Genomic DNA, 25234 nt, shown 5'->3' with positions numbered 1-25234 from the left:
CTCTCCGCGTCAATTGATTTAGAGGCCAAGTGCCTTCTCCTTTCCCTTCACTTCCCCAGAAAATTCAAGGAGAGAAATTGAATGGTTGGTATTCCACCAATAATGTCTCGCTAGGAGGATTGAATTCTTTCTCCCGATTTGTAGGAAAAAGACTCCCCGCGTCAGCTGCTGTGGGAAAAGTCTCTTCTCTGGCGTCAATTTACTAGACTCACTAGAGGCTAATTCCCATCATTCCTGTCATCTGGGTCTAATTGACGATAAAGTAGAACTTCGGGTACTTTTATTATTTAGGCTCCGATCTTTTATTATTCCTTTCTCATAATTACTTAGCCAAACATATTAAGGTTTACTGCAAAGTTCAACTGTTTTCATAAAAAAAAATTTCTCATAATTTGCTGGAGAGGAGGAGCTCCACCTTTGTAGGCTTAAACCATGATCTCTTTTCCTTCAAGGTATAACAAAACGAGAGGTGTTAGGGGCCACATCAATTGTGCCACACCTCAGCCACTCCCTTTTTGTATACACGTGAGGTCTGTTCTAGTGGACCCCACCTGTATGTGAGAGGGGTGTGGCTGAAGTATGACACAACTGATGTGCCTCTAGCACCTCTCGTGGGCCCGTTCCAGTGGGCTCCACCTGTATGTGAGAGATGTGTGACTTAGTTGTGGCACAATTGATGTGCCTCTAACATTTTTTATAACAAATATCATTTGTTTTCTTATACATTAGATATGGAGTCTCTTTTTAGTAGAATTCGAATTATATACCCTTAAAAACATGCGTGCACGCACATACACAGAGAACTCAATAACGGAATAGAAATTGTTGTTCGAGTAACTGAGTTCTAGCTTGATGAAATTAATACTAGTACCACTAAAATCCCATGAAATTATTAACACCTTGAGTATCTCAAGTCGCCTCAGCAAAATTACAATCCAGGATTATATCGACCATCAAAGTGTTTAATGGATGCGGCCGAATTTTTTTTCTTCTTGACCACAGAGGATGAGAAATTAGGAGTTGACTTATGACTCTGAACTTCTCTAGGTGGATAATGCTCAACCATTGCTGTAATTTAATGTACATCCTTTTGAAGTTCTAGGGCTTGTTTGTTTCGGTATTTTGATTTTGGATTTTGAATGGAGAGAGAAATGCGAGTAATGATTGAAAACAAATTTATTGGAGATCGTGCATAGAGGGAGAATCTAAAATCCCAAATACTGAAACGAACAAGGAGGAAATAGTGGGTTGTGAATAGCTGCGCAATAGCGTTGTTACAAAACCCAATGGACCGAAAAAACTGACCGATCGGTTCGGTTTTCAATCGGGGTGATGACGAAAATTTTCCGAATTGAACCGAACCGAAATCGGTTCGGTCTCAGTTTCCTGGAATTTTTGCAGGATGAAACCGAACCTATCAACTATATATTTTATACATTAAAAAAATATAAAATATTAATTAAATATATTTTATATATATATACTTTAAATTAAATGGAAATTTTATATTTCGGGCGGACCGACCGAACCAATCCCACCTCGAACCCAACCAAACTCAATTTCATTTCGATCGGAATCGGTCTTGAAAATATTTGGACTGAACTAAATTGGTCTTCGAAAATTTCACCCCGAGCCGAATCGAAATCACCCTTCCTGCGCGATAAAAAATTCGGTCTTCTCCTTCCATTTTTTCTGTCACGAACAAGTAACAACCCGTACCATTTTCTCGACGTTAGTCCCACCTATATACTACTGGCATGTTCAAATTCAAACACCACAGCTTCCTTTTATCTGCCCATGAAATCCATCGCCTGTTCTCTGCTTCTCCTGCTATATCCCTGGTGGATCCCATTACCCAACATCAAGCCCATCTTCAAACCACCACAAATATCAATACCCTTCAATCAGAAACTTCAATTCCTCAATCTCCTCCCTCTTTGGATTCAAAACACTACATTTCTGAACTATTCAAGTGTAGAAATCTTAACCAAATAACACAAGTTCATGCCCAAGTGGCTGTCAATGGATTGTTGCTCCATAACGTTACTCTTGCAAACAAGCTTCTTTACATATATGTGCAGCATAAAGCTGCAATTGATGCTCATTCCTTGTTTGGTGTGATGACAGAGAAAGACCCAGTTTCTTGGAGTGTAATGGTTGGTGGGTTTGCCAGGGTTTGTGATTATTTGAATTGTTTTGTGACATTTAGAGAGTATGTTAGATCTGGGGAGTGCTTAGATAACTATACATTGCCATTGGTGATAAGGGCCTGTAGAGATACAATGGATATAAACATGGGTAGATTGATTCATCATGTTGTTCACAAATTTGGGTTGCATTCAGATCCTTTTGTGGTGGCTGCGCTTGTCGACATGTATGCGAAATGTGGGGCTATTGACGATGCAAAGCAATTGTTTGATAAAATGCCGGAAAGAGACCTTGTGAGTTGGACTGTCATGATTGGTGCATATGCTGAGTGTGGGAATGCTAACGAGTCATTAGCATTGTTTGATAGGATGAGAGAAGAAGATGTTATACCTGATAAGGTCGCTATGGTGACTGTTGTGAATGCTTGTGCAAAAATGGGAGCTATGCACAAGGCTAGACTTGTGAATGAGTATATATGGAGGAGGAATTTCTCCTTGGATGTAATCCTGGGTTCGGCGATGATAGACATGTATGCTAAGTGTGGGAACCTTGATTCAGCTAGGGAGATTTTTGACAAGATGAGAGAGAAAAATGTTATAACATGGAGTGCAATGATTGCGGCTTATGGGTATCATGGGAAAGGCCGTGAAGCTCTTGAATTGTTCCCTTCGATGTTAACAAGTGGTGTATTACCAAATAGGATTACTTTTGTTTCTTTGTTGTATGCATGTAGTCATGCGGGTTTGGTCGAAGAGGGTCTCCGGATTTTCAACTCGATGTGGGAGGATCACTTTGTGAGACGGGATGTGAAACACTATACGTGTATGGTCGATCTCTTGGGCCGTGCTGGGAGACTAAATGAGGCCTTGAATTTAGTTGAGGATATGAGTGTTGAAAAAGATGAGGGGCTTTGGGGTGCGTTACTTGGGGCGTGCAGGATTCATAATCGTATAGAGCTAGCAGAAAAGGCTGCAAAATCTCTACTTGAACTACAGTCCCAAAACCCAGGACACTATGTATTGCTTTCTAATATTTATGCTAAAGCGGGTAGGTGGGAAGATGTGGCCAAGATTAGAGAACTAATGACTCATAGAAGGTTGAAAAAAAATCCCGGTTGGACTTGGATTGAGGTGGATAACAAGATCCATAGGTTTAGCGTTGGAGATCATACTCATGGCTGGTCGAAAGAGATATATAAGATGCTTGAAATGTTGATTGAAAAGTTGGAGTTGGCTGGTTATGTCCCTGATACAAATTTTGTTTTGCATGATGTGGATGAGGAACTTAAGCAAGGAATGTTGTATAGTCATAGTGAGAAGTTGGCAATTGCATTTGGGCTTATAAGCACTCCTGAGGGAACCCCTCTTAGAATTACAAAGAATCTTAGGGTTTGCGGGGATTGTCATACGTTTATTAAATTCGTCTCTGCAATTGCAAAGAGGTTGATTATAGTGCGAGATGCAAATCGGTTTCACCATTTCGAGGAAGGTGCTTGCTCTTGTGGGGACTACTGGTGATTGGTTTATTTCTCCCCCCCCCCCCAGGTTAGGTGAGGTCTCTTCTTGTGTTCTTGAGGCCATCATTGACGATGTGTATGCGAATTGATAAACTGTATTTCGACTCATCATAGTTTACGGAGTAAATCCTGAGTCATTTTAGATGATGAGAATCTTTCTGTAGGCTGCATAAGGGTGATTCATATTGTTCTCAGACCTGCACGATTACTCAAAGCAGTCTTTCTTTCTATTGAACAGAAAGTTAAACAGAGGTTTTGAAACATTCAATGGCCTTGGAAAGTTAGTCTCTAAGATTGAGCCATGGACAATAAAATTCACTCCCATCATTAAGTGGCATTTGCGTAGATTTAGATTTTTGTTTTTCTTATCCATAAGGCGACATGAAGTCCTTTTTTCTCGTTGTATTTTCGCTTCAAGTTAATAAAATTTTTTCTTGTCTAGCCAAAAAAAACCATCTCAACTTCGACATGGAAAATCAATGTGGTGGATGTCTTATCTATGGATTCTTTTTTGAAAATAGTCCTCTAAATCATCTAACCGACAAGAATTCATCGGTACTAGTATGATGATTTTTGACCCCTTAAAATTTTTTAAAGGTAAGACTGTGTAAATCAAAGAGGTCAGAAATGGCAGGGTGTAATAGGGACTTATGACCCTTTCCTAGACCGGAGGAACCTCATGCTCTGGGTACGCCATAGTTTTGTTTGAAAGTGGATATCAACTTAATCGTACTAGTTCATGAGGGACTGCTGAAAATAAAGAGAACTAAAGACCCCCAATCGAGGGAGAGAAACAAGAAATTGAAATGATAGTTCGATTAGGCCTCGTTCAATTGCTAGGAAAGTACAGGAAATGATGGAAAAATCAACTTTTCCATAACTATTGTAGTGTTCAGTTGGCAGGAAAATAGTGAGAAACTTATTTTTAAGTTTTCCTGCAAGATTTACTTTTTTGCAAAAGTGATCCGGCCAAAAGCATAGGATTCTGTGTCACGGGAAAAGTTTTCTCCATTGTGGGGCCAAAATAATTAGCAGGGTAAGAATAAAAGTGAATGATGCCAATACCAAAAAATACGAATTAGGTTCTTAGAAAAACACTTTGAGATTTACGTAAGCAACAACAATTTTGACTACTATGGTGCTTTCTGAGATAACTGTTTTGGAAAAAGATTGGTAGTTTATTTTTTTTGGAAGTATTTATTTATCTTGTCATTGGTCTTCAATTTTGTTTTGTACTAACTAATTTTCAGTGAGTTTTTGTTCTGAATTGCACTGTAATCTTCTGAAGTGATAATTGTTGAACGGAAGCTTGTTCCTCTTTTCTTGCATCTTCCTTCTTCTCCTGTTTACAGACTTGCACATTTTATTATGATCCATCCAAATTCCTTTATTGTTGTGTACTCATACACTTCTACGGCTGGGCCAACACTTGGTTTTCTGTTCATGGTTCCTAATTTCCAGTTATTTTGTTGGTGAACAAGTTTCCAATACGGTATTCCTTGTTTCTGTGTCTAGTGTTACGCATGGTTGTTGTAAAAGGTCCAGGAATTTGTTCTAGCGGATTCTCTAAGGCTCTGTTCAGTTGCCAGGAATGTTGTACCGGAAAGTTATTCTTAGGAAAAGTTAAGTAAAATGAAATAAAGGAAAAAGAAATCTATTTTCTTGTGAGTGTTCATTTGACAATTTTTTTTTGCAGAAAAACTAAAGTTTAGTGATTCATTTGCCGGGAAAAGACACTTATATACATGAATATTCATGTCATTCTACAATGGGAGAAATTGTGCTCGTTTTATAGATCAAAATTGCCCGCCTCCCGCTCCTTGCCAGTTGTATGTTGATGCTCCGGTGTTCAACTTTTCATAGGCTTCAACTTTACGTTTGAGATGAGACGGAACACTCACCTTGATTCGATGGATCCGCAAGAAGACTTCTCTCTAAGGAGGAGGATGTCTCGTTGCCTCAGAACCTAGCATGCATTTTAAGAATTCAATTAATCCACAATTAAACTCATATACAAAATCAACTGAAATTCTCCATAGTTAACAGATTGTTCTTTTGTCATTTGTTCTAGGACTCGCCTCTTACTAGCAAATACTGTAGAACAAAGCCGATCACCGATAACCTCTCCGCTAAAGTTTCAGCGTATCACGTCCAGTTTTAGGAATTGCACAATTTGATGTAACTCTACGTGCTAGCTAAAGAGAGCTGATATTTCTTGTATCTTGAAAAACTTAACTTTATTAGCCAAGTCCACAGGTATAAATAAGTTACAATAATGAGATAAGGATTACAATTGAAACTTTCAAAAACTAAATATATTCTATCCTAAGCTACAGCTAACAACTTGAAAGAATGATAATTATCCTAAGTAACAACATTATTATCCTTATCCTTTACACGCCCCCGCAAGATGGGGCTCCCATCGGAGACACCAATCTTGGACCGTAGAAGGGAAAGACGTTGGCGAGACAGTGGTTTGGTCAGGGCATCAGCAAGTTGATCTGCGGTAGCAACGTGAGAGACTTGAAGAAGGCCTTTGGAAACCAAATCACGCACGAAATGGAAGTCAATTGCGATGTGTTTCATGCGAGAGTGGAACACAGGATTAGCACAAACGTAGGTGGCCCCAACATTGTCGCAATAAACTATAGGGGCTTTGGTGAGAGTGTTGTAACGAACGCTATGAATGCAAGCTAAGAACGAGAAATTGAAAACTAAACAAGAAATCACAAAGACACAAGATATACGTGGTTCCCCAAATTGGGTACGTCCACGGGCGAGGAGAGAGAGGATTCACTAACCAACGTGAAGAAGAGATACAAAGAGCCGGCTATGATCCGTAACTCGTCTAGAAAGGCCACCAATATGACAGCCCCAAAAGGATACCATAGAAGTTCCCCAAAAGCCCTATTTATAATAGGCTACATGAATAGGAGCAACATAGTTAACCAATGTGGGACTAAAGAATACAAGGCATAAACAAGGCATTCCCAACAATTCTCCACCTTGACTTGAATTCCACCGAACCAAATCACCAAATATAGCTATCCCCTTCTAACCTCTCACTCGCCAAATGCCCCCGAGGGGCGATCAACTGCAAATACCAAGCAAGCCCAAGCAATGCTTGAACTTGGCAACCGGAACCGGTTTAGTCAACATATCTGCTGGGTTATCTGCCGTACCCACTTTCTTCACCTCAACTTGCTTCTGTGAGATGATATCCCGAACGAAGTGATACCTGACATCGATATGCTTGGTCCTCTCATGATACATCAGATTTTTAGTCAAATGTATAGCACTCTGCGAATCACAAAATACTGAACTCACACCCTGTGTAAGACCAAGCTCACAAAGCAAACCTCTCATCCACAATGCCTCCTTCACAGCTTCAGCAATGGCCATATACTCCGCTTCTGTTGTAGACAGCGCAACTGTAGCCTGTAAAGTAGCTTTCCAACTAATGGCACTTCCGGACAGAGTAAAGACATAACCTGTCAGAGACCTCCTCTTATCGTGGTCACCGGCAAAATCCGAATCAACATAACCAACAGCATGATCACCAGAATTGACAATCCCAAACAATAGACCAACACCTGCAGTTCCGCACAAATACCGTAGTATCCATTTCACAGCCTCCCAATGTGCCTTTCCTGGACGCCCCATATAACGACTAACGACACTAACTGCATGTGAAATATCAGGACGAGTACATACCATGGCGTACATAAGGCTCCCAACTGCGCACGAATATGGAACCTGAGACATATACTTCTCCTCATCCTCCGACTGTGGTGACAACTCAGCTGAAAGTCGAAAGTGTGCTGCCAAAGGGGTACTGACTGGCTTCGAGTTCTGCATGGCAAAGCGCTCAAGCACTTTAAGAACATAAGACTTCTGATTCAAAAATAGTTTGCCAGCTACTCGATCTCTGCAAATCTCCATACCCAAAATACGTTTTGCTGCACCCAAATCTTTCATCTCAAATTCACCACCTAACTGTTGTTTCAACCTGTTGATTTCTGACACACTCTTGGCAGCAATAAGCATATCATCAACATACAATAGTAGATAAACAAATGAACCATCTGGAAGTTTTCGAAAATACACACAACTGTCATACTCACTCCTAGAATATGACTGGCTTATCATAAAAGTATCAAACCGCTTATACCACTGCCTAGGGGATTGTTTGAGGCCATACAAAGACTTACGAAGTAAACAAACGTGATCCTCCTTACCAGAAACAACAAATCCCTCAGGCTGACGCATATAAATCTGTTCCTCAAGCTCGCCATGCAAAAACGCAGTTTTGACATCAAGTTGCTCTAACTCAAGATCATAACATGCAACAATAGCAAGTAAAGTGCGAATGGAACTATGTTTTACAACTGGTGAAAATACCTCATTGTAGTCAACACCTTCCTTCTGGCTGTATCCTTTCGCCACTAGCCGAGCTTTAAACCGAGCGTCTTCTACCCCTGGAATACCTGGTTTGCGCTTGAAGATCCACTTGCATCCAACAATCCTCTTCCCTTTCAGCGGTTCTACTAACTCCCATGTCTGATTCTTCTGAAGAGACTCAATCTCCTCATTCATAGCAACAAACCACTGTGCAGACTCAGTGCTCGAAATAGCTTCCGTATAGCTGGAAGGCTCTTCATACTCAACTGTCTCAGCAACTGATAAAGCATAGGCCACCATCTCAGAATAAGCCGAATACCTTTCAGGAGGCCGAATCTCCCTCCTTGGCCTATCTTTAGCAATAGTGCGTGGTTGCTCAACTAATGCATCAACCTCTGTGTCTGAACTCTTGAACTCCTCTTCAATTGGCTTCTCAATGTGCTTCTTCCCTGAGTCGGAAGCTTCACCCAAAAACTCCACCTGCTTTGGAACACTATGTTCCTGAACTGTATCATCAACCTGCTTAGACTCCTTAATCAGATAATTTTCATCAAAAGTCACATCCCTACTGATCAAAAACTTCAAATCATCAGAGCACCATAACCTGTACCCTTTGACACCTGCTGCATAACCCAAGAAAATACACTTCTTGGCCCGTGGCTCCAGTTTACCTTCATTCACATGAGCGTAAGCTGGACACCCAAAAACACGCAACACAGAATAATCAGCCGGATGACCTGACCATACCTCAAACGGAGTCTTACACTCAATAGCAGTCGACGGAGACCTGTTCACCAAATAGCATGTTGTGGAAACGGCTTCAGCCCAAAATTCTTTGCCCAATCCGGAATTGGACAACATACAACGTGCCTTCTCCAAAAGAGTCCTGTTCATTCGTTCAGCCACACCATTTTGCTGAGGGGTTTTTCTCACTGTGTGATGCCTCACAATGCCCTCATCACTGCAAAATCTATCAAACTCGCCAAGACAAAACTCCATACCATTATCAGTTCTCAAACGTTTTATTTTCTTACCAGTCTGATTCTCAATCAAAGTTTTAAACTGTTTGAATGTATTAAAAGCGTCACTCTTATGTTTCAACATATACACCCAAACCTTACGAGAGAAATCATCTATAATACTCATAAAATATCGAAAACCACCTTTAGAAGTTACCTCTGCGGGACCCCAAAGATCCGAGTGAAAATAATCCACCGTGCCTTTGGTGCGATGAACAGCTGTACTGAATTTTACCCTGCACTGCTTGCCGTAGACACAATGCTCACAGAAATCCAGTTTCTCAATTTTCTGGCCACATAGCAAACCCTGTTTGCTCAAAACTGTCATCCCCCTCTCGCTCATATGCCCAAGGCGCATATGCCACAAACGAGTCAAGTCTGAATCTGAAACCTTGGATGAAGCAACCGTTGCTGCAGCACCTATAACTGTACTGCCCTGGAGTGTATAGAGGTTACCACGCTTCTGACCCTTCATCAGTACTAATGCACCCCTTGAGACTTTCAAAACTCCACCTTCACCGAGGAATTTGCAACCATGAGAATCAAGAGCACCCAGGGATATAAGATTTTTCTTCAAATCTGGAACATGTCGAACCTCAGATAAAGTCCTAACAATACCGTCATGCATCCTAAGCTGAATCGTTCCTGAACCAACAGTCTTACAGGCCATGTTGTTGCCCATCAAAACTGTACCACCATTGACTGCCTCATAAGTAGAAAACCACTCTCTATGCGGACACATATGGTATGAACATCCAGAATCTAGAACCCACTCGGTATTAGAGCGAGAATCGCCCTCTGTAACTGATAACACATTATCTGACTCATCTGAACTTTCAGCAATTCCAGCAATTACTTTACCCCCTTTCTGGTCTTCTTTTTCCTTCTCCTTGAGTTTTAAACAGTCACTTTTCCAGTGCCCGGGTTTCTTGCAATAATTGCACTTTCCCTTCTTCTTACCTGATGATCTGGATCTTCCCCTATTACTCGACTCCACCCTTTCTGTTGTTCTTCCCCTAACAAACAAACCCTCCGCATGTGCATCACCCTCACCTGACACTTTTTTCCTCAATTCTTTCGAATATAGGCTGGCCTTAACATCCTCCATGGATATCGTGTCTTTGCCATACAATAGGGTTGTAACAAAGTGCTCATACGAAAGTGGTAAAGAACATAGCAAAATTAGGGCTTGGTCCTCATCCTCAATTTTACTATCAATATTTTTCAGATCCATAATAATACGGTTGAACTCGTCTAAATGATCTTTAACAGGTATACCTTCTCGCATACGAAACGTATAAAGACGTTGTTTGAGATATAACCTGTTGGTGAGCGACTTCGTCATATATATGCCTTCCAACTTCAGCCAAATTCCTGCTGCTGAAGTTTCTTCTTCCACCTCGCGAAGAACGTCATCTGCCAGACTCAACTGAATAGAACTCAGAGCTTTGGCATCCGTATCATCCCAATCTTCCTCTTTGATTCCAGAACTAGTCTTGCCTAACAAAACCTTGTGCAATCCTTGTTGGGTTAGCAGAGCCTTCATCTTTACTCTCCAAAGACTGAAACTGCTGCTCTGCCCATCAAACTTCGCAATCTCAAATTTAGCCGCCATAGCCACAATCGGAAACGAAACCCTAGTTTTTGCAACCTAAGGCTCTGATACCAGTTTGTTGTAACGAACGCTATGAATGCAAGCTAAGAACGAGAAATTGAAAACTAAACAAGAAATCACAAAGACACAAGATATACGTGGTTCCCCAAATTGGGTACGTCCACGGGCGAGGAGAGAGAGGATTCACTAACCAACGTGAAGAAGAGATACAAAGAGCCGGCTATGATCCGTAACTCGTCTAGAAAGGCCACCAATATGACAGCCCCAAAAGGATACCATAGAAGTTCCCCAAAAGCCCTATTTATAATAGGCTACATGAATAGGAGCAACATAGTTAACCAATGTGGGACTAAAGAATACAAGGCATAAACAAGGCATTCCCAACAGAGAGAAACACCAAGTTCACCGAGTAAGGATTGTAGCCACAATAGCTCAGCAGCTGTGGCTGCCACTGCACGGTATTCAGCTTCAGTAGATGACCGCGAAACTGAACGTTGTTTACGAGAGCTCCACGAGATGGCATTACCACCAAGATAAATGATGTAGGCAGTGGTAGAGGTGCGGTCATCATGATTGCCAGCCCAATCGGCATCCGAGTATGCATGCAAAAATGGAGTAGCTTGACGTTTGAGAAAAAGGCCATGAAAGATGGTGCCTTTGAGATACCGAAGGAGTCGCTTCGCCGCTGTCCAATGCATTTCAGTGGGTTTGTGCATAAACTGGGACAGTTTGTTGACCGCAAAAGCAATATCCGGGCGCGTAATGGAAAGATATTGAAGAGCCCCAATAACACTACGGTAATCACTGGCATTAGTTGACGAGGAGCCGTCATGCAGGGTGAGAGACCCACTCGTTGGCAGCGGAGTACTTACAGCTTTAGCACTGTCCATGTGCGTCCGAGCAAGGAGGTCATGAATGTATTTATGTTGAGATAGAAACAACCCCTTAGGAGTGGAAAGAACCTCAACCCCAAGAAAATAGTGAAGGTCTCCCAAGTCCTTAACAGAAAATCGATGAGAAATGGCAGCGATAAACCGTGAGATAAAACTCAAATCACTCCCAGTTATAATAAGATCATCAACATAAACAAGGAAATAGGCTAGAATTCCATCATGTTGATATATAAACAAAGAGGTGTCCGACCTGGAATTGATAAAGTTATATGATAGCAAAAACGAACGTAGTTCGGTATACCATGCTCGCGGAGCTTGCTTGAGGCCATAAAGAGACTTGCGGAGTTTGCAAACATGAGATGGACAATGCGAATCAATAAATCCTGGTGGTTGAGACATATAGACTTCTTCGGAGAGAGAGCCATGGAGGAAAGCATTATTAACGTCAAGTTGGCGAAGTGGCCACCCTTGAGTAATGGCAAGACATAGGACAACCCGAATTGTCGTTGGTTTCACAACTGGACTAAAAGTATCTGTGTAATCAATACCAGGTCGTTGATGAAACCCCTTCGCTACCAATCGAGCTTTGTAGCGATCAATACTCCCATCAGGTTTGCGTTTAATCCGAAAGACCCATTTGCATCCCACAAGATTTTGGGATGGTGTTGGAGCAACGAGTTCCCAAGTACCATTTCGGATCAGCGCATTAAATTCGTCTGACATGGCTTGACGCCAATGGGGTTCACGAAGAGCTTGAGAGGCACATGTGGGTTCTACTGGTTCGGGTAGAGTGTGTTTGGTGGTGGCATGTATTTGTTTGGGTTTGAAGATGTGATTCTGAGATCGGGTGGTCATGGAATGGGCTCGGGTTGGGGGTTTTTTCGGAGCAGGAGATGAATTTAAATCCACAATTAAGTGTAACCCTTGGGTTGGCGGTAATTTGGACTTATTACTGGCTGGACTTTGAAGGTGCCGGGTAGGAGGAGAATGTGGAGAAATGCATTCCAAATGGGTATTTGGTTGGGAGGATAGAGCATGTGAAGTTTGGGATAAAGTGGGACTCTTTGTAGTATTATAATTCAAATTTGAAGTAGAGGTGTGAGGATGAGGTTTTGGTGGGGATTTGGTTGGAGAATTTAAAGGTGAAGATAACAGTTGGACAATGTTATCCAAATGAGACGTAGAGCTGTGGGAATTTGGGGGGGTAGAATTGGTTTGTGGGCCATGGGGGGCAATATTTGGTGCAGAAAATATTGGTATATGGCTAGGAATTATAGTATGGGTAGGGGGACTCTGAGGCACAGACGGTGAGCATGAGGGCAAAGAGGGTGCACTCTCAATCGGCTTAGGCAAGTGCGTAGACGAGCCATGCATGACGGGCACATGAAAGGTGGATGGAGCTGATGTAGTAGAACTGGGTGACCATGTTTCTATAGTGCTGGAGGTGACTTGGGGTTGATTGGAGTCAAGTGTCGAAAAAGGGAAAATAGACTCATCAAAAATGACATGACGGGAGATAAAAATGCGCTGAGTAGATGGGTCAAAACATTTATACGCACTTTGGGTGAGAGAGTAACCAAGGAAAATGCATGGGCGAGACCGAGGTTCAAGTTTGTTGTGCGTATAAGGTCTTAACCATGGATAGCACAAGCAACCAAAAATACGTAATTTGCTGTAATTTGGAGAATCATCAAAAAGGGCTGCAAATGGTGAAATTGTATTTGGTAAAATTGGTGTGGAAAGCCGATTAATGAGATAAACAGCTGTTTGAAAAGCATAAGACCAAAAATTCAATGGAAGAGATGCTTGATGCAAAAGAGTTAACCCAGTTTCAACAATGTGACGGTGACGTCGTTCAGCCAAACCATTATGTTGTGGAGTGTAAGGAGGGGTGGATAAATGAGAAATGCCAAAGGAGGCAAAAAAGTTGCGAAGTTTTTGATATTCTCCCCCACCATCAGAATAAGTGGATACAATGGATGTTTTAAAATAATTTTCCACTAGTGCCTTGAATGTGGGAAATAAGGTAAATACTTCAGATTTACGCTTAAGGGGATAAAACCAAATATACTTCGTAAAATGATCAACAAAAATGACATAGTAGTGATAACCATCAATGGATGGAACAGGAGCCGGACCCCAAACATCCGTGTAAATAAGATCAAGAGGACCACGACTCTTAAGAGAAGAGAAATTAAAAGGGAGCTTGTGGCTCTTATTACACTGACATGAATTACATGAGGTGAAAGGTTGAGAACTTGACGACAACGGCAAGGAAAAATGCTTGATAAGATGGTGAAGAGTACGAGCACAAGGATGACCGAGACGTTGGTGCCAGTCATGCAAGGCAGCCTTAACACCAACCATAGCTAACGGCTTTATTTTGGAGAGATGCACGGACTTTGGCCATTCATACACATCATCTTTATTCGGGCCTCGAATGAGAGTCTCCCGGGTGCGCAAATCCTTCACAGAAAAATGAGATGGAAAAAATTCAATGGAAGTTTGATTAGTTTTGCAGAATTGAGAAACGGAAATCAAATTTTTTTCCATGGAAGGAACACACAAAACATTGGATAACGAAAAAGTATGAGAGGGAGTAGGAAGCTTAGTAGAACCCATGTGACTAATATTCAAACCTGAACCATCACCAATGATAATATTATCAGGGCCGTCATATTCGGAATGCATGGATAAGTTGCTGAGATCGGTGGTCACATGGTGGGAGGCGGCAGAGTCAATGAGCCAATTGTGGGGTGTGGAACGGGTAGTGCCGGTGCAGTTCGCTATAGGATCTTGGGTTTGGAGTGGCCGAGCACGTGGACACCGTTTGGCGGTATGACCCTGTTGATCACAAAGTTGGCAGAATCCTTTGTAACCACCTTTGTAGCCTTGGCTTGGTGGCTGGTCATGGCGACGATTATGGCTGGGGTTAGATCCTTGGTTGTTGCGAGGCTTGAAGTTTTGGGACCGATTTTGGGAACTCGGTCGATTGTTTGTGAAGCCGCGAGGAGACTGGAAATTATTTGAGCGATGGGTGGAATTGGCGGTGATCACCTGAGGGGTGGATTGGGCTGTCTCTTTCCGAAGGAAGGCTTCATAATCAACAAGCTTATCATGAAGTTCTTCGAAGGAAATGTCAGATTCGCGAACGCGAAGAGGACCAGCAAGGTCCTTAAACTCACTACCGACGCCATTGAGAATGTAGAGGAGGAGGTCATCCTCGCTTACAGGTGCATCAATGAGAGCAAGCTCATCGGAGGTAGTTTTGATAGTCTGCAAATACTCAGCCATAGGCTTGGAGTCACGAGGTGTTGCTAGACGGTCCTTGAGACTCATCACCCGAGAGCGAGAGCGATTGGCATAAAGTTTGGTGAGCTTTGTCCAAGCTTCATACGAGGTGGTGGCGGAGGCAAGCAAAGGAGTCACTTGTTCTGAAACAGAGGCAAAAATTGCATGCAACAAGAGTTGATCTTGTCGCCGCCACAAAGTGTAGGCCGGGTTTGCGGCTTCTTCTACTGTCTTTGGCGGGCATGGATAAGAGCCATCAACATAGCCCATGAGGTCATACCCAATGAGAAGGGCATTGAACTGCGCACGCCACGAGAGATAGTTCAATGATGTGAGTTTGAGAGGGAGTTGGGCAGCAGCGTTTATGGAGACCAAAACTTGGTTGGAAACCACTGATTGAGGTGTTGAACTGACAATGATTTCTCCCGAAGAAGTTGGTTTTTGTTTGTCAGCCATGAAGAGAAAAGCAAGGAGATGGAAAAAGGATAAAAGGAAAAAAAAAAAAAGGATCGGTTTTACTCGTTGGAGTGTTTTTGCTCTGATACCATAAAGAGAGCTGATATTTCTTGTATCTTGAAAAACTTAACTTTATTAGCCAAGTCCACAGGTATAAATAAGTTACAATAATGAGATAAGGATTACAATTGAAACTTTCAAAAACTAAATATATTCTATCCTGAGCTACAGCTAACAACTTGAAAGAATGATAATTATCCTAAGTAACAACATTATTATCCTTATCCTTTACACTAGCTAGCCCACTACCTTCTCCACACAAATGGTATATATTGAGCAACTAGCTATTTCACCTTTTAATTGGTGATTTTGGCATACAGGAACATTATCCCCCTCAAAAAAACCATGTTTACCCAGTAACATGCATGGTTCAAGTATTATTAGCATGAACCAATCAACTTTAGCTTCCAAGAAAGTGATTTCTCCTGATCCATATTTCATGTTTTAAAGAGTCTGTCTGTTTCTGCACTTTTATATACAAGTTGCAAGTACTCCAGCGCAAGGAAATTTAATTCCAAAGAAACAAAACCCCTTTTTTCAACTTCCGGAGATCAAAATTAAAGACAACATTTTTCTTCTAGTTCTTTCATCACAGATCGATTTCAGCAACTTATAGAAAGAGGAGCTAATGAAGAAAAGCTCATCCCAATAATTAACACGGAACAACACGTTCGTACGTACGTAGAAGTAAATATATATGACTTAAATCTGTGTGCACAATAGATGAAGAAACACTTACCAATTTAATCTGCACTTGTTTGCAATTTGTTTATCTTCTAAGATTACTCTTTTTCATGATATTCCTACTCCTCGAGATATGGACCGTTCAAGTCATAGAACTCGTTTCCCCATCTAGTGTCACTTTCCCACTCTTCTGTAAGAGGTTGCGCGGTTGTTGGTAGTTGAACCTCCGCTTCTTCATCCCTAGTTCCTTCACCGCGAGGATGCACGCTTACCTCGAGGGAGGGGTCTTCATATACTTCCCATCTGTTTTCCACTCCCCCGTAAGTTGCGGGAGGTTGCACTGATGTTGGGAGTACTTGAACTTCATCCCTAGTTCCTTCACCGCGAGGATGCACCGGTTGTAGACAATTCCGCATACCGCCTATACCAATGCATGCAATTATAACGAGCCACGACGAATAGGAACGAATCCCGAAAAGACTCAACGCCTGATTCATACTTGCACTCAAAAGGAACTCTAAAAACCCAAAATCCGCATAAGGTTGGATGCACAATAGAGTGGAGAGACAGTAAAAGATTTTTCCGAATAGTAATAGAGGCCGATGTTACCGAAGAACACAAACACGCATCCGGCATATTTCCCGGCACGTTCGGGCCGTACAAGAAACGCCCGGTTTCCGGGTTTCTTCGCAACCCAAAATAGTGCTTTGAAAGCGCAAAGTTACTGATGAAGCCTGAAATTACGAGTGTGAAGATCAGGAGGACGGCGACGAGGCTGGTACTTCTCTTGACGAAATCCATGGCCAAAAATGAGAAAACCCATGACGGCGACGAGATGATTCCAAGGTAGTACCAGAAATTGAGACTCGGCCTAACAGGTCGCAGCATTGGCGATGGAAGGAAAAGAAGAAGAAGAAGATTCAAGGAGGGAAATTGAATGGTTGCTATTCCACCGGCCAATAATGTCTAGCTAGGAGGATTGAATTCTTTCTCTCGACTCTGCGCGTCAATTGGTTGGAGGCCAATACAAACTGGTGTGGGAAGAGTTTCTTCTCCGGCGTCAATTGAGTACTAGAGGCCAATTCCTTGATGTGTTAGGCTCTTTGGATGTCAAACATTGTACGTATAAAACAAAATATTTTACGTGGAAAATAATTTTTCAACTTTTACTTTTGGCTGTTGTTTGATTTTTTAATTTATTTTATGTATACTGTTTCCATCTATACATACGGAAGAGTATAAATTCTCTCCACCTTAGGTGGAAACCATGGGTTTTCCACCACCACCAATTGTGGGCCCTGCCGTGTATTTTTTTCAATAATTTGAATCGTTCATCTTGTAGAGCTCGCAGAGTAATATATTTTCGCGAAAAACCAGCTTTATTAGACATGGATAGGTATATAAAAAATTGAATTTTGGTTTACAAAATCAATGGTAGATAAGTTTAAAGTTAAACAATTCATGACCGTCTATTTTATAAAATTAAATTAAAATTTTAATGTACCTATTGATATCCGATAAATATGATTTTTTGAGTCAACATACTATTCTGTGAATCCTACAAGATAAATAGTTCAAATTACTAAAAATATCACACGATGGGGTCCGCAATGGGTGGTGGAAACCCCATAGTTTTCACCTGAAAGAATTTAAACTCCATACGGAAGAGAATTATGTATGTGTAGAGAGAGAGAGAGAGAGAGAGAGAGAGAGGAGGGGGTGGTGTTTGGCGTAGATTGAATTTGAAGAGAGAGACTGATAGGTTGAGTTACTAGATTCTCAGCCGTAAGTCAATTTTGGGGAAAACATTTTCATCCCAAACAGACGGGCCCTAATTAATCTCTTGATTACGTTATTTGGTTTGGTCATGTTTTCACTAACAATTATTATAAATGACAAGTTGTTCCCATCTACAACTTATTGGTCAGTGCATTTGACAAGTCGTTTCTATCTACAACTTATTGCTTAGTGAAAATAAATTGACATTTTTCAACAATTGTCTCTCTCAACAACCTTAAAAAAATTTCACATGGTTTTGACACGATGATTGACATGCTACATGCACATGACAGACCCCATATAGTCCCACATTGCTTGAAAATGGAATGAGTGATCACTTAATCTAATGTTGGGACTTCTCCACCCATTACCAATTGATTTTGAGTTGGATATAAAGTTTTCACAGTTTGGTGGTTCTCTTTTTCGACAATCAGATGTTTGGACGCTGGATGTTTAATGTTGTTAGGTTGACAAATCACAGTTTGTTCCATCTAAAGAAAAACACAGTGTGAATCCCAGAATTACGATCAAGATAGCTTACCCGTGTGATCCGGGGTAATCCTTTCACACTGTGTTTTTCTTTTTCTTTGAGATATCCATTGGAATTTGGACCACTGTTTTTATTTTTTTGCAAGTAGAGTTGGTTATTTTGCTTTGACATTGATTGCACTTCTGTTTTCACAAGATCAGTTCTCTTTCCTTCTTGTAGATGTGTGGGAATGGAGTGAGGTGCTTTGCCAGATTTATTGTGCTGAGCTTGATAACGGAGGCAAAGGTATGGTTATATAAGCTAGCTGCTCTTTGCTACTTATATTTTTCCTTAAACTCAGATTTTCCTTGAGGACATGCGGCATGCATGCCTATCTGTTTTCTCATATCATAGAAATCAAGTTCTAAGAACTGCAATTCATGGATTGATTAATCTCGATGCCTTAGGAGGTGTACAGGTGTAAGGATGACCTAAAATTCTCTCATTTTTAAAATGCTCTGTTTTCAAAAAAATTATTAGTAATTGGGCTTTCAATAACCCATTATGAGATTCACTTCTCCGTCCATCGATTTTTTGTTGTTATTGATATGAGAAACTTTGTTAACTTGTTCTTGAAAATGAAACATTCTTGCATGCATGGATCCTTTATGTTAGAATTTGTGGCTCATATGTTAATATGAAGAGATGCTAAGAAGTACTTCTAGAAAGATGTTGGAGCGGAGCGGAGTGACGGCATTTGGCCCATCACCGATGATTCAGTGGAGTGGGCTGGGAGTAGGGGCGGACCCAGGATTTAATTGCAGTGGGGTCAAATATTTACCATACATATAATTTTTTGGGATTTTCAGGGCAAAAATATTATCTTTCGGGACAACATTACTAAATACTCCTCAAAACTATACCTGCTCTAAGGATATTTTGGAACTCAGCGGGGTCGCGTGACCCCGCTTGCCCTAGTGTGGTTCCGCCACTGGCTGGGAGGCGCAGGGCCGGCTCATAAGTTTTGGAGGTCCGAAGCGAACCTCTTGAATGAGGCCACCCTATATTTTTCATACAAAAGTGATTTACAAAGAGTCATAAAAAAAAACCAATACAAAAGATTTACCATTACAAAATAGAAACATATAATTATCCCAAAAAAAATGCAACTATTACAATATCTCAAAATCCATCATTTGAAAATTATTCTTCTCACACTTTTTGCTGCAAACGCACTGATTAAGTCTCCATAGTCAAGCTGCTTCACCAACTCCTTCTCGATAGACAACATAGCCAATCCATTTAAACTTACTTGGTAGAGGTGGAGAGTTGGAGATAGTAAAAGAGAGGCCTCTAGGAATTCCGTGTGCAAGTATTTTCCGTCCACAGTCGTTGGTTGTTGTCTTCCCTCCCCTTCGACTCCTCGAGCATGAAGCGTTTCTAGTTCCTGCCGTACTTACTCCTTATGATCGGCTATATCTTCTTTTTCTTTTTTGATCTTTTTTGATTGGCTATATCTTCCTTGCTAGTTCCTGCCGACCCTTAAGTTATTTTCTTTTTCTTTTTTTAATGTATTAGTTATTCTAATGAATAATTCCACAATTTGGGCTTATTTTGTGGCTCCTAAATTTCAATTGGGCCTATTTTGTGGCTCATAAATTTCAATTGAGCCTATTTTGTGTAAAGAAGTCTAGTGCAATTTTTTCTGGACCATATATTCATTTATATATATATATAGAAATCCTAAAAATTTGGGAGCCCTCGTTTTTAATTTTTTCCGGAGGCCCGAAGCGCTCGCTTCCCTCGCCTTGGCTATAAGCCGGCTCTGGGGAGGCGGAGGGGCTACTCCCCCACGGTACGGTACGGACTACATGGGTATTTTGGAAAAAAGACTGTGTACCCGGATTAGGGTTAGAATAGAATGGAATATAAATACTTTGTGTAAAAACCTTAATACAATACTGATAATAAGAAAAACGACAGCCGCTCTCGCTCCTGTGAACGTATCCAGTTTGGAGGATCACGTATATTCTGTGTGTTGATTCTTTACTGTTTCTTATCCGCATATCATGTGTGTGTCTGTTCAACACTTTTACCTTTTGTTTTTGGCCTTTGCTAAGTTCTGTGTCTATCCTAGAAGATTTCTGGTGTGAATGGAGGGCATGCCTATGTTTCTTGGTTTTAATAGGTCACTTTGGAAAACTGCAAATATTGGACAAGACTCGTTAATCTTGATAAAGATCCTTCGTCTGACCGGAGACCGCGCCGTGCTCTTGGCTCTTGCCCGAGTAGTGAGTATTGACTGTGACTCTGTGAGTGTTTACTTGGCTTAGTTACGTAACAAATGAGATCACCCTGAATAATGTATAGTCAGCTAGGAGGATTGAACTCGGGTGCTTTTATTACTTAGTCGGCTAGGAGGATTGAATTCGGGTGCTGTTATTACTTAGTTCCCGTTCCACAAAGGACTTTTACAACTTTTAAAAGTATAAAAAATTTACTTTTTATTTTATTTTATTTCTTAAAAGTGATTATTTAATATTTGGGTACAAGAATTTCTTTTTTACTTTTTCGATTCTTCTCGTCGAGACGAGTCAATAATCTAAAAGTTTAAGCACAATACTAACAAACACGAAAAAAATTTGAATGAGGACAAAAAAATGCTAAAAGAAAAAAGTGCTCAGCGGAACGGGGTCTTAGTATTATTTCCTACAGTGAAATATTCATTTGATTAGCAATTGGGTTTCGATTGATGATGGCGGTTTTTTTAATCAAAATACAAGAGATCGTTTATAAAAGTATCATGTATGAAGTACAAGTTCAAAATAGGAGACACTACATTAATTGTAAGAATTCATGAGATAATTAAGCCACACAACTCAATCAATTTAAAAAATAAGTTCATCATAGGGACAAAACAAAGAAACAAAAGAAAAGCCCCTCTAAGGAAACTAGGAAAGAATACCTACGTGTAGGTGAAGAGATTCGTACTCATTACCTCCTAATAAGATGCAAGAGTCCTGATCAACTGAACTAGACGTATTTATAATTGATTGCCGTTATAGATGCGCACACACAAGAGTCAAGCCAACTCTATTTGACGTGATCAGTTGTTACAGTTAATGCGAGCCAAAGATTCTAAGGTGAAAACATCATTGAACAATTTGCATAGTAGGAGGACTGACTTCATTTGATTGAAAGGGATGAACAGATGATCTTTGGGCAACAATTATTTTTGGGTAATTTAAACAAACGTTGTACTTTCTTTGGATTCTCTCCGTTCTCTTGAACTTAACTTAAATATGGACTTTGTCTTTATTTAATTTTTTTTTACATTTATTAATTTTGCATCAAATTTTTGTAGATTATTAATTCGTCCGAGTGCCCTTGCAGTCCCCAAAAATCCCTCCAAATCCAGTCTTGTTGTTGGACTCATAAAAGGAACCATCAATGTTGAGCTTGACACCGGCCAACTATGGGAGGAAGACACCAAAAAATTAGGGGGCTGAAAGAGGGACGCGGGGGCTCTGCTGTGAGGCACAGTACCCCCTACCCACAGTCACTCCAAATGGTACCGTTTTGGAGGAAAAGAAATCCAAGACTTCCTATTTGCGATCCTAAAGAGCAGAAACGTAATTATAAGAGGTTAGAGATAAAATTTAATTATGTCTCTTTAGAATAATATGATCAAAATAATAAGATCTTCACACTGGTTCTAACGGATTGAAAATTGGAGCGGTTATGTATTTTTAATATATAAACCGTCTAAAAAAATTTAAATTAAGTGCTCCAATTTTTAATCCGTTTGAACAAGTGCGAATATTCTTATTATTCTGAACATATTATTCTAAAGGATCATAATTAACTTTTGTATCTAGAACTCTCATAATTAAATATCTGTTCTTTATTTAGGATCCTGTGAAGCAGAAATATGATTATTAGAGCCTTAAAAATAAAAGTTAATTATGTCTTTTTAGAATAATATGTTCAGAATAATAAGATTTTTGCACTTGTTCAAACAGATTAAAAATTGGAGCACTTAATTTTTTAGACTGTTTATATATTAAAAATACAATTAAAAAATTAACTGCTCCAATTTTCAATCTGTTTGAACTAGTGTGAAGATCTTATTATTCTGATCATATTATTCTTCTAAAGAGACATAATTAAATTTTATCTCTAAAGCTCTTATAATGACGTTTCTACTCTATAGAATTGCAAATAGAAAATCTTTTGATTTTTTTTCCTCCAAAACGGTACCGTTTGGGGGGGGGGGGGGTTTGTGTGTGTGGGGTTTTTCCTCGATAACTGTACCGTTTGGGGGTGGGGGGTGTGGGTAGGGGGTACTGTGCCTCATGGCACAGCAGAGCCCCGGGTCCCCGAAAGAGGTCCCATTGGCCAGCAGAGACTGAATAACTATAGAGATTTCTTTTGCATATTTAAGTACAGTCTTGGTGGACACGGTAACTGAGATAACAACGTTATCAAAACATTTTTTGTTACGGTTTTCCCAAATTTCCCAGAGAATAACCACAAATGAAAAGGATAATTGACTTTGGAATTCACTTGGATCCATTCCAATATAGGCTTATTAAGTCTCGAGCTTAGCCAATAAAGACTGCGAAATTTGGATCAAAGTTCTTTGGATACAGAACAACCACGAAATAAGTGGTTTCTACTTCTGGAGAGCAATTTGTAAGGATTTATACGTAGCTTGGTTCCCGATCGATGACATACTTGTATGGTTATGTAATTGACAAACTCCTTCAATTACATTTTTTTTTTTGCTGTTCAGCATGGCAATTTTAGTTGTTAATGTGTGTTTGGAAGCGTACGTGGGGTAGGTAAGTTACTTGAGAACACTAACTTGTCATCGGTACCGGTGGCAGAGCCACCCTAGGTCCGTCGGGGGCAAGGCCCCTGTTGCATTTTTTTTTTCAGTTTTTTTTTTTAATTGGTAGTTTAAATTTTACTTTAACCAAATAATATTGATTTTATACAGTTAAGCCAACTAGCTAACACAATTACGTGCATATCAATTTTGTCAATAACTGAAAATAGGGTGAATATTATCTATTTTATTTGAAATCCATTATTGGTCCCACTTCAATAATCAAAGTCATTTTTAACCTTTTAATCGTTTATTAAAAATATACTATCTCAATTAGACATTCTTAAGTGCTTAATTAAACTATCTAACCTTTTTTGCAAAACCATGTTATTCAATAAAATACTCATAGAAAATGAGAATGGACTACTGTACATTTTTCCTTTGGAATGTAGATAGTAAAAATCTCTATTATATGCTAGACTTTTGTGGAGAGTTTTTAAATATTCTAGAGATGTGAAGAAGGAAACATATTTTTTAGAAAAATTCTAAAAGGCGAATGTGGGCTGTTAGATTATAATAATTCTAGCCGTTCATTGAGGAGGTGGATTACTATAAAAATAAAGTGTGTACATTTGTATAAATTATGGTAGAAGTATTCGCCCACCTAATATTAATTGGGAAAATTTGCACCTACTTCAGATTTTTTAATACATACGAAAGTCCCAGTTGGACTTGAATTGAGGTGGATAACAAGATCCATGGGTTTAGCGTTGGAGATCATACTCATGGTAGGTCGAAAGAGATATATGAGGCGCTCGAAATGTTGATTGAAAAGTCGGAATTGGTTGGTTATGTCCTTGATACAAATTTTGTTTTGTATGATGTGGGTGAGGAACTTAAGCAAGGAATGTTGTATAGTCATAGCGAGAAGTTAGGCAATTGCATTTGGGCTTATAAGCACCCCTGAGGGAACCCCTCTTAGAATTACAAAGAATCTTAGGGTTTGCGGGGATTGTCATACGTTTATTAAATTCGTCTCTGCAATTGCAAAGAGGTTGATTATAGTGCGAGATGCAAATCGGTTTCACCATTTTGAGCCTCCCCAGGTTAGGAGGTCTCTTCTTGTGTTCTTTTTGTTGCAGGGTCTTGAAGCCACACACATGCGAATTGGTAAACTGTATTTCGACTCATCATAGTTTAGGGAGTAAATCTTAAGTCATTTTGGATGATGAGAATCTTCTTGTAGGCTGCATAAGGGTGATTCATATTTTTTTTAGACCTGCACAAATACTCAAAATATTCTTTCTTTCTTTCTACTGAACAGAAAGTTAAACAGAGGTTTTGAAATTGGTAATGGGGCATGATCCGAGACATGTCGGTTTGACAAGTTCTAAACAAGTCAAAATACGGATTGCTCTAAGTCACTGTTTCATTTACAGTTGATTTCCATGTAGAAATCTGAGGTAACATGATAATTAATTTGTCATTACATTCCCATGATCAACTGTGTCCTTTTTTGGACCTATTAAAATTCGTATCTATGATATTGGAATTCTTCGTATGATCTCTTGTAGGAGTTTGCACCTTCCAATGAATACTTGCATAATTCTTATCTCTTAAATACTTCCATACAGTGCTATCTAGTGAAGGATCCACTGTCCCGTAAGTTGCAGGAGGTTGCATGGATGTTGGAAGTTGAACCACTTCATCCTTAGTTTCTTCACTGCGAGGATGCACCGGTTCTAGACAATACCGCATACCGCCTATACCAATGCACGCAATTATAACGAGCCACGACCAATAGGAACGAATCCCGAAAAGACTCAATGCCTGATTCATACTTGCACTCAAAAGGAACTCTAGAACCCCAAAATCTGTGTACGGTTGGATGCAGAAGAGAGTGGAGAGACAATACACGGCAAGAAAGAGAAAAGTTAGCATGCAAGCAACGGATTTTTCCAAATAGTAATAGAGGCTGATGTTACCGAAGAACACAAGCACATATCCGATAGTTTTGCCGGCACGTTCGTAGCCGTAGAAGAAACGCTCAGTTTCCGCGTTTCTTCGCAACC

General features: G+C 40.2%; 1 protein-coding gene across 2 annotated transcripts; it reads left to right on the top strand.

Moving 5' to 3' along the window:
- The first annotated feature begins 1668 nt into the window (after nt 1-1668).
- On the top strand, nt 1669-24927 carry LOC131320410 (pentatricopeptide repeat-containing protein At4g21065-like). 2 transcript variants are annotated; one of them, XM_058352154.1, is made up of 2 exons: nt 1669-3692; nt 24836-24927. In XM_058352154.1, exon 1 carries the CDS (start codon nt 1758-1760, stop codon nt 3663-3665), a length of 1908 nt encoding a protein of 635 aa, XP_058208137.1. In that variant the 5' UTR covers nt 1669-1757; the 3' UTR covers nt 3666-3692; nt 24836-24927. The 2 variants fall into 2 exon arrangements, with proteins under 2 accessions (XP_058208137.1, XP_058207447.1); XM_058351464.1 differs by lacking the exon at nt 24836-24927 and adding an exon at nt 24277-24317 and having other exon boundaries at nt 1669-3702.
- Nucleotides 24928-25234: the final 307 nt, after the last annotated feature.

The sequence above is a fragment of the Rhododendron vialii genome, chromosome 1a (assembly GCF_030253575.1).
Source record: "Rhododendron vialii isolate Sample 1 chromosome 1a, ASM3025357v1".
NCBI lineage: Eukaryota > Viridiplantae > Streptophyta > Magnoliopsida > Ericales > Ericaceae > Rhododendron > Rhododendron vialii.
This window is presented reverse-complemented; position numbering and strand designations above follow the sequence as displayed.

Excerpts from the sequence above, each read along its gene's own strand:
- LOC131320410 (XM_058352154.1), top strand. The coding sequence starts at position 1,758 with ATGTTCAAATTCAAACACCACAGCTTCCTTTTATCTGCCCATGAAATC.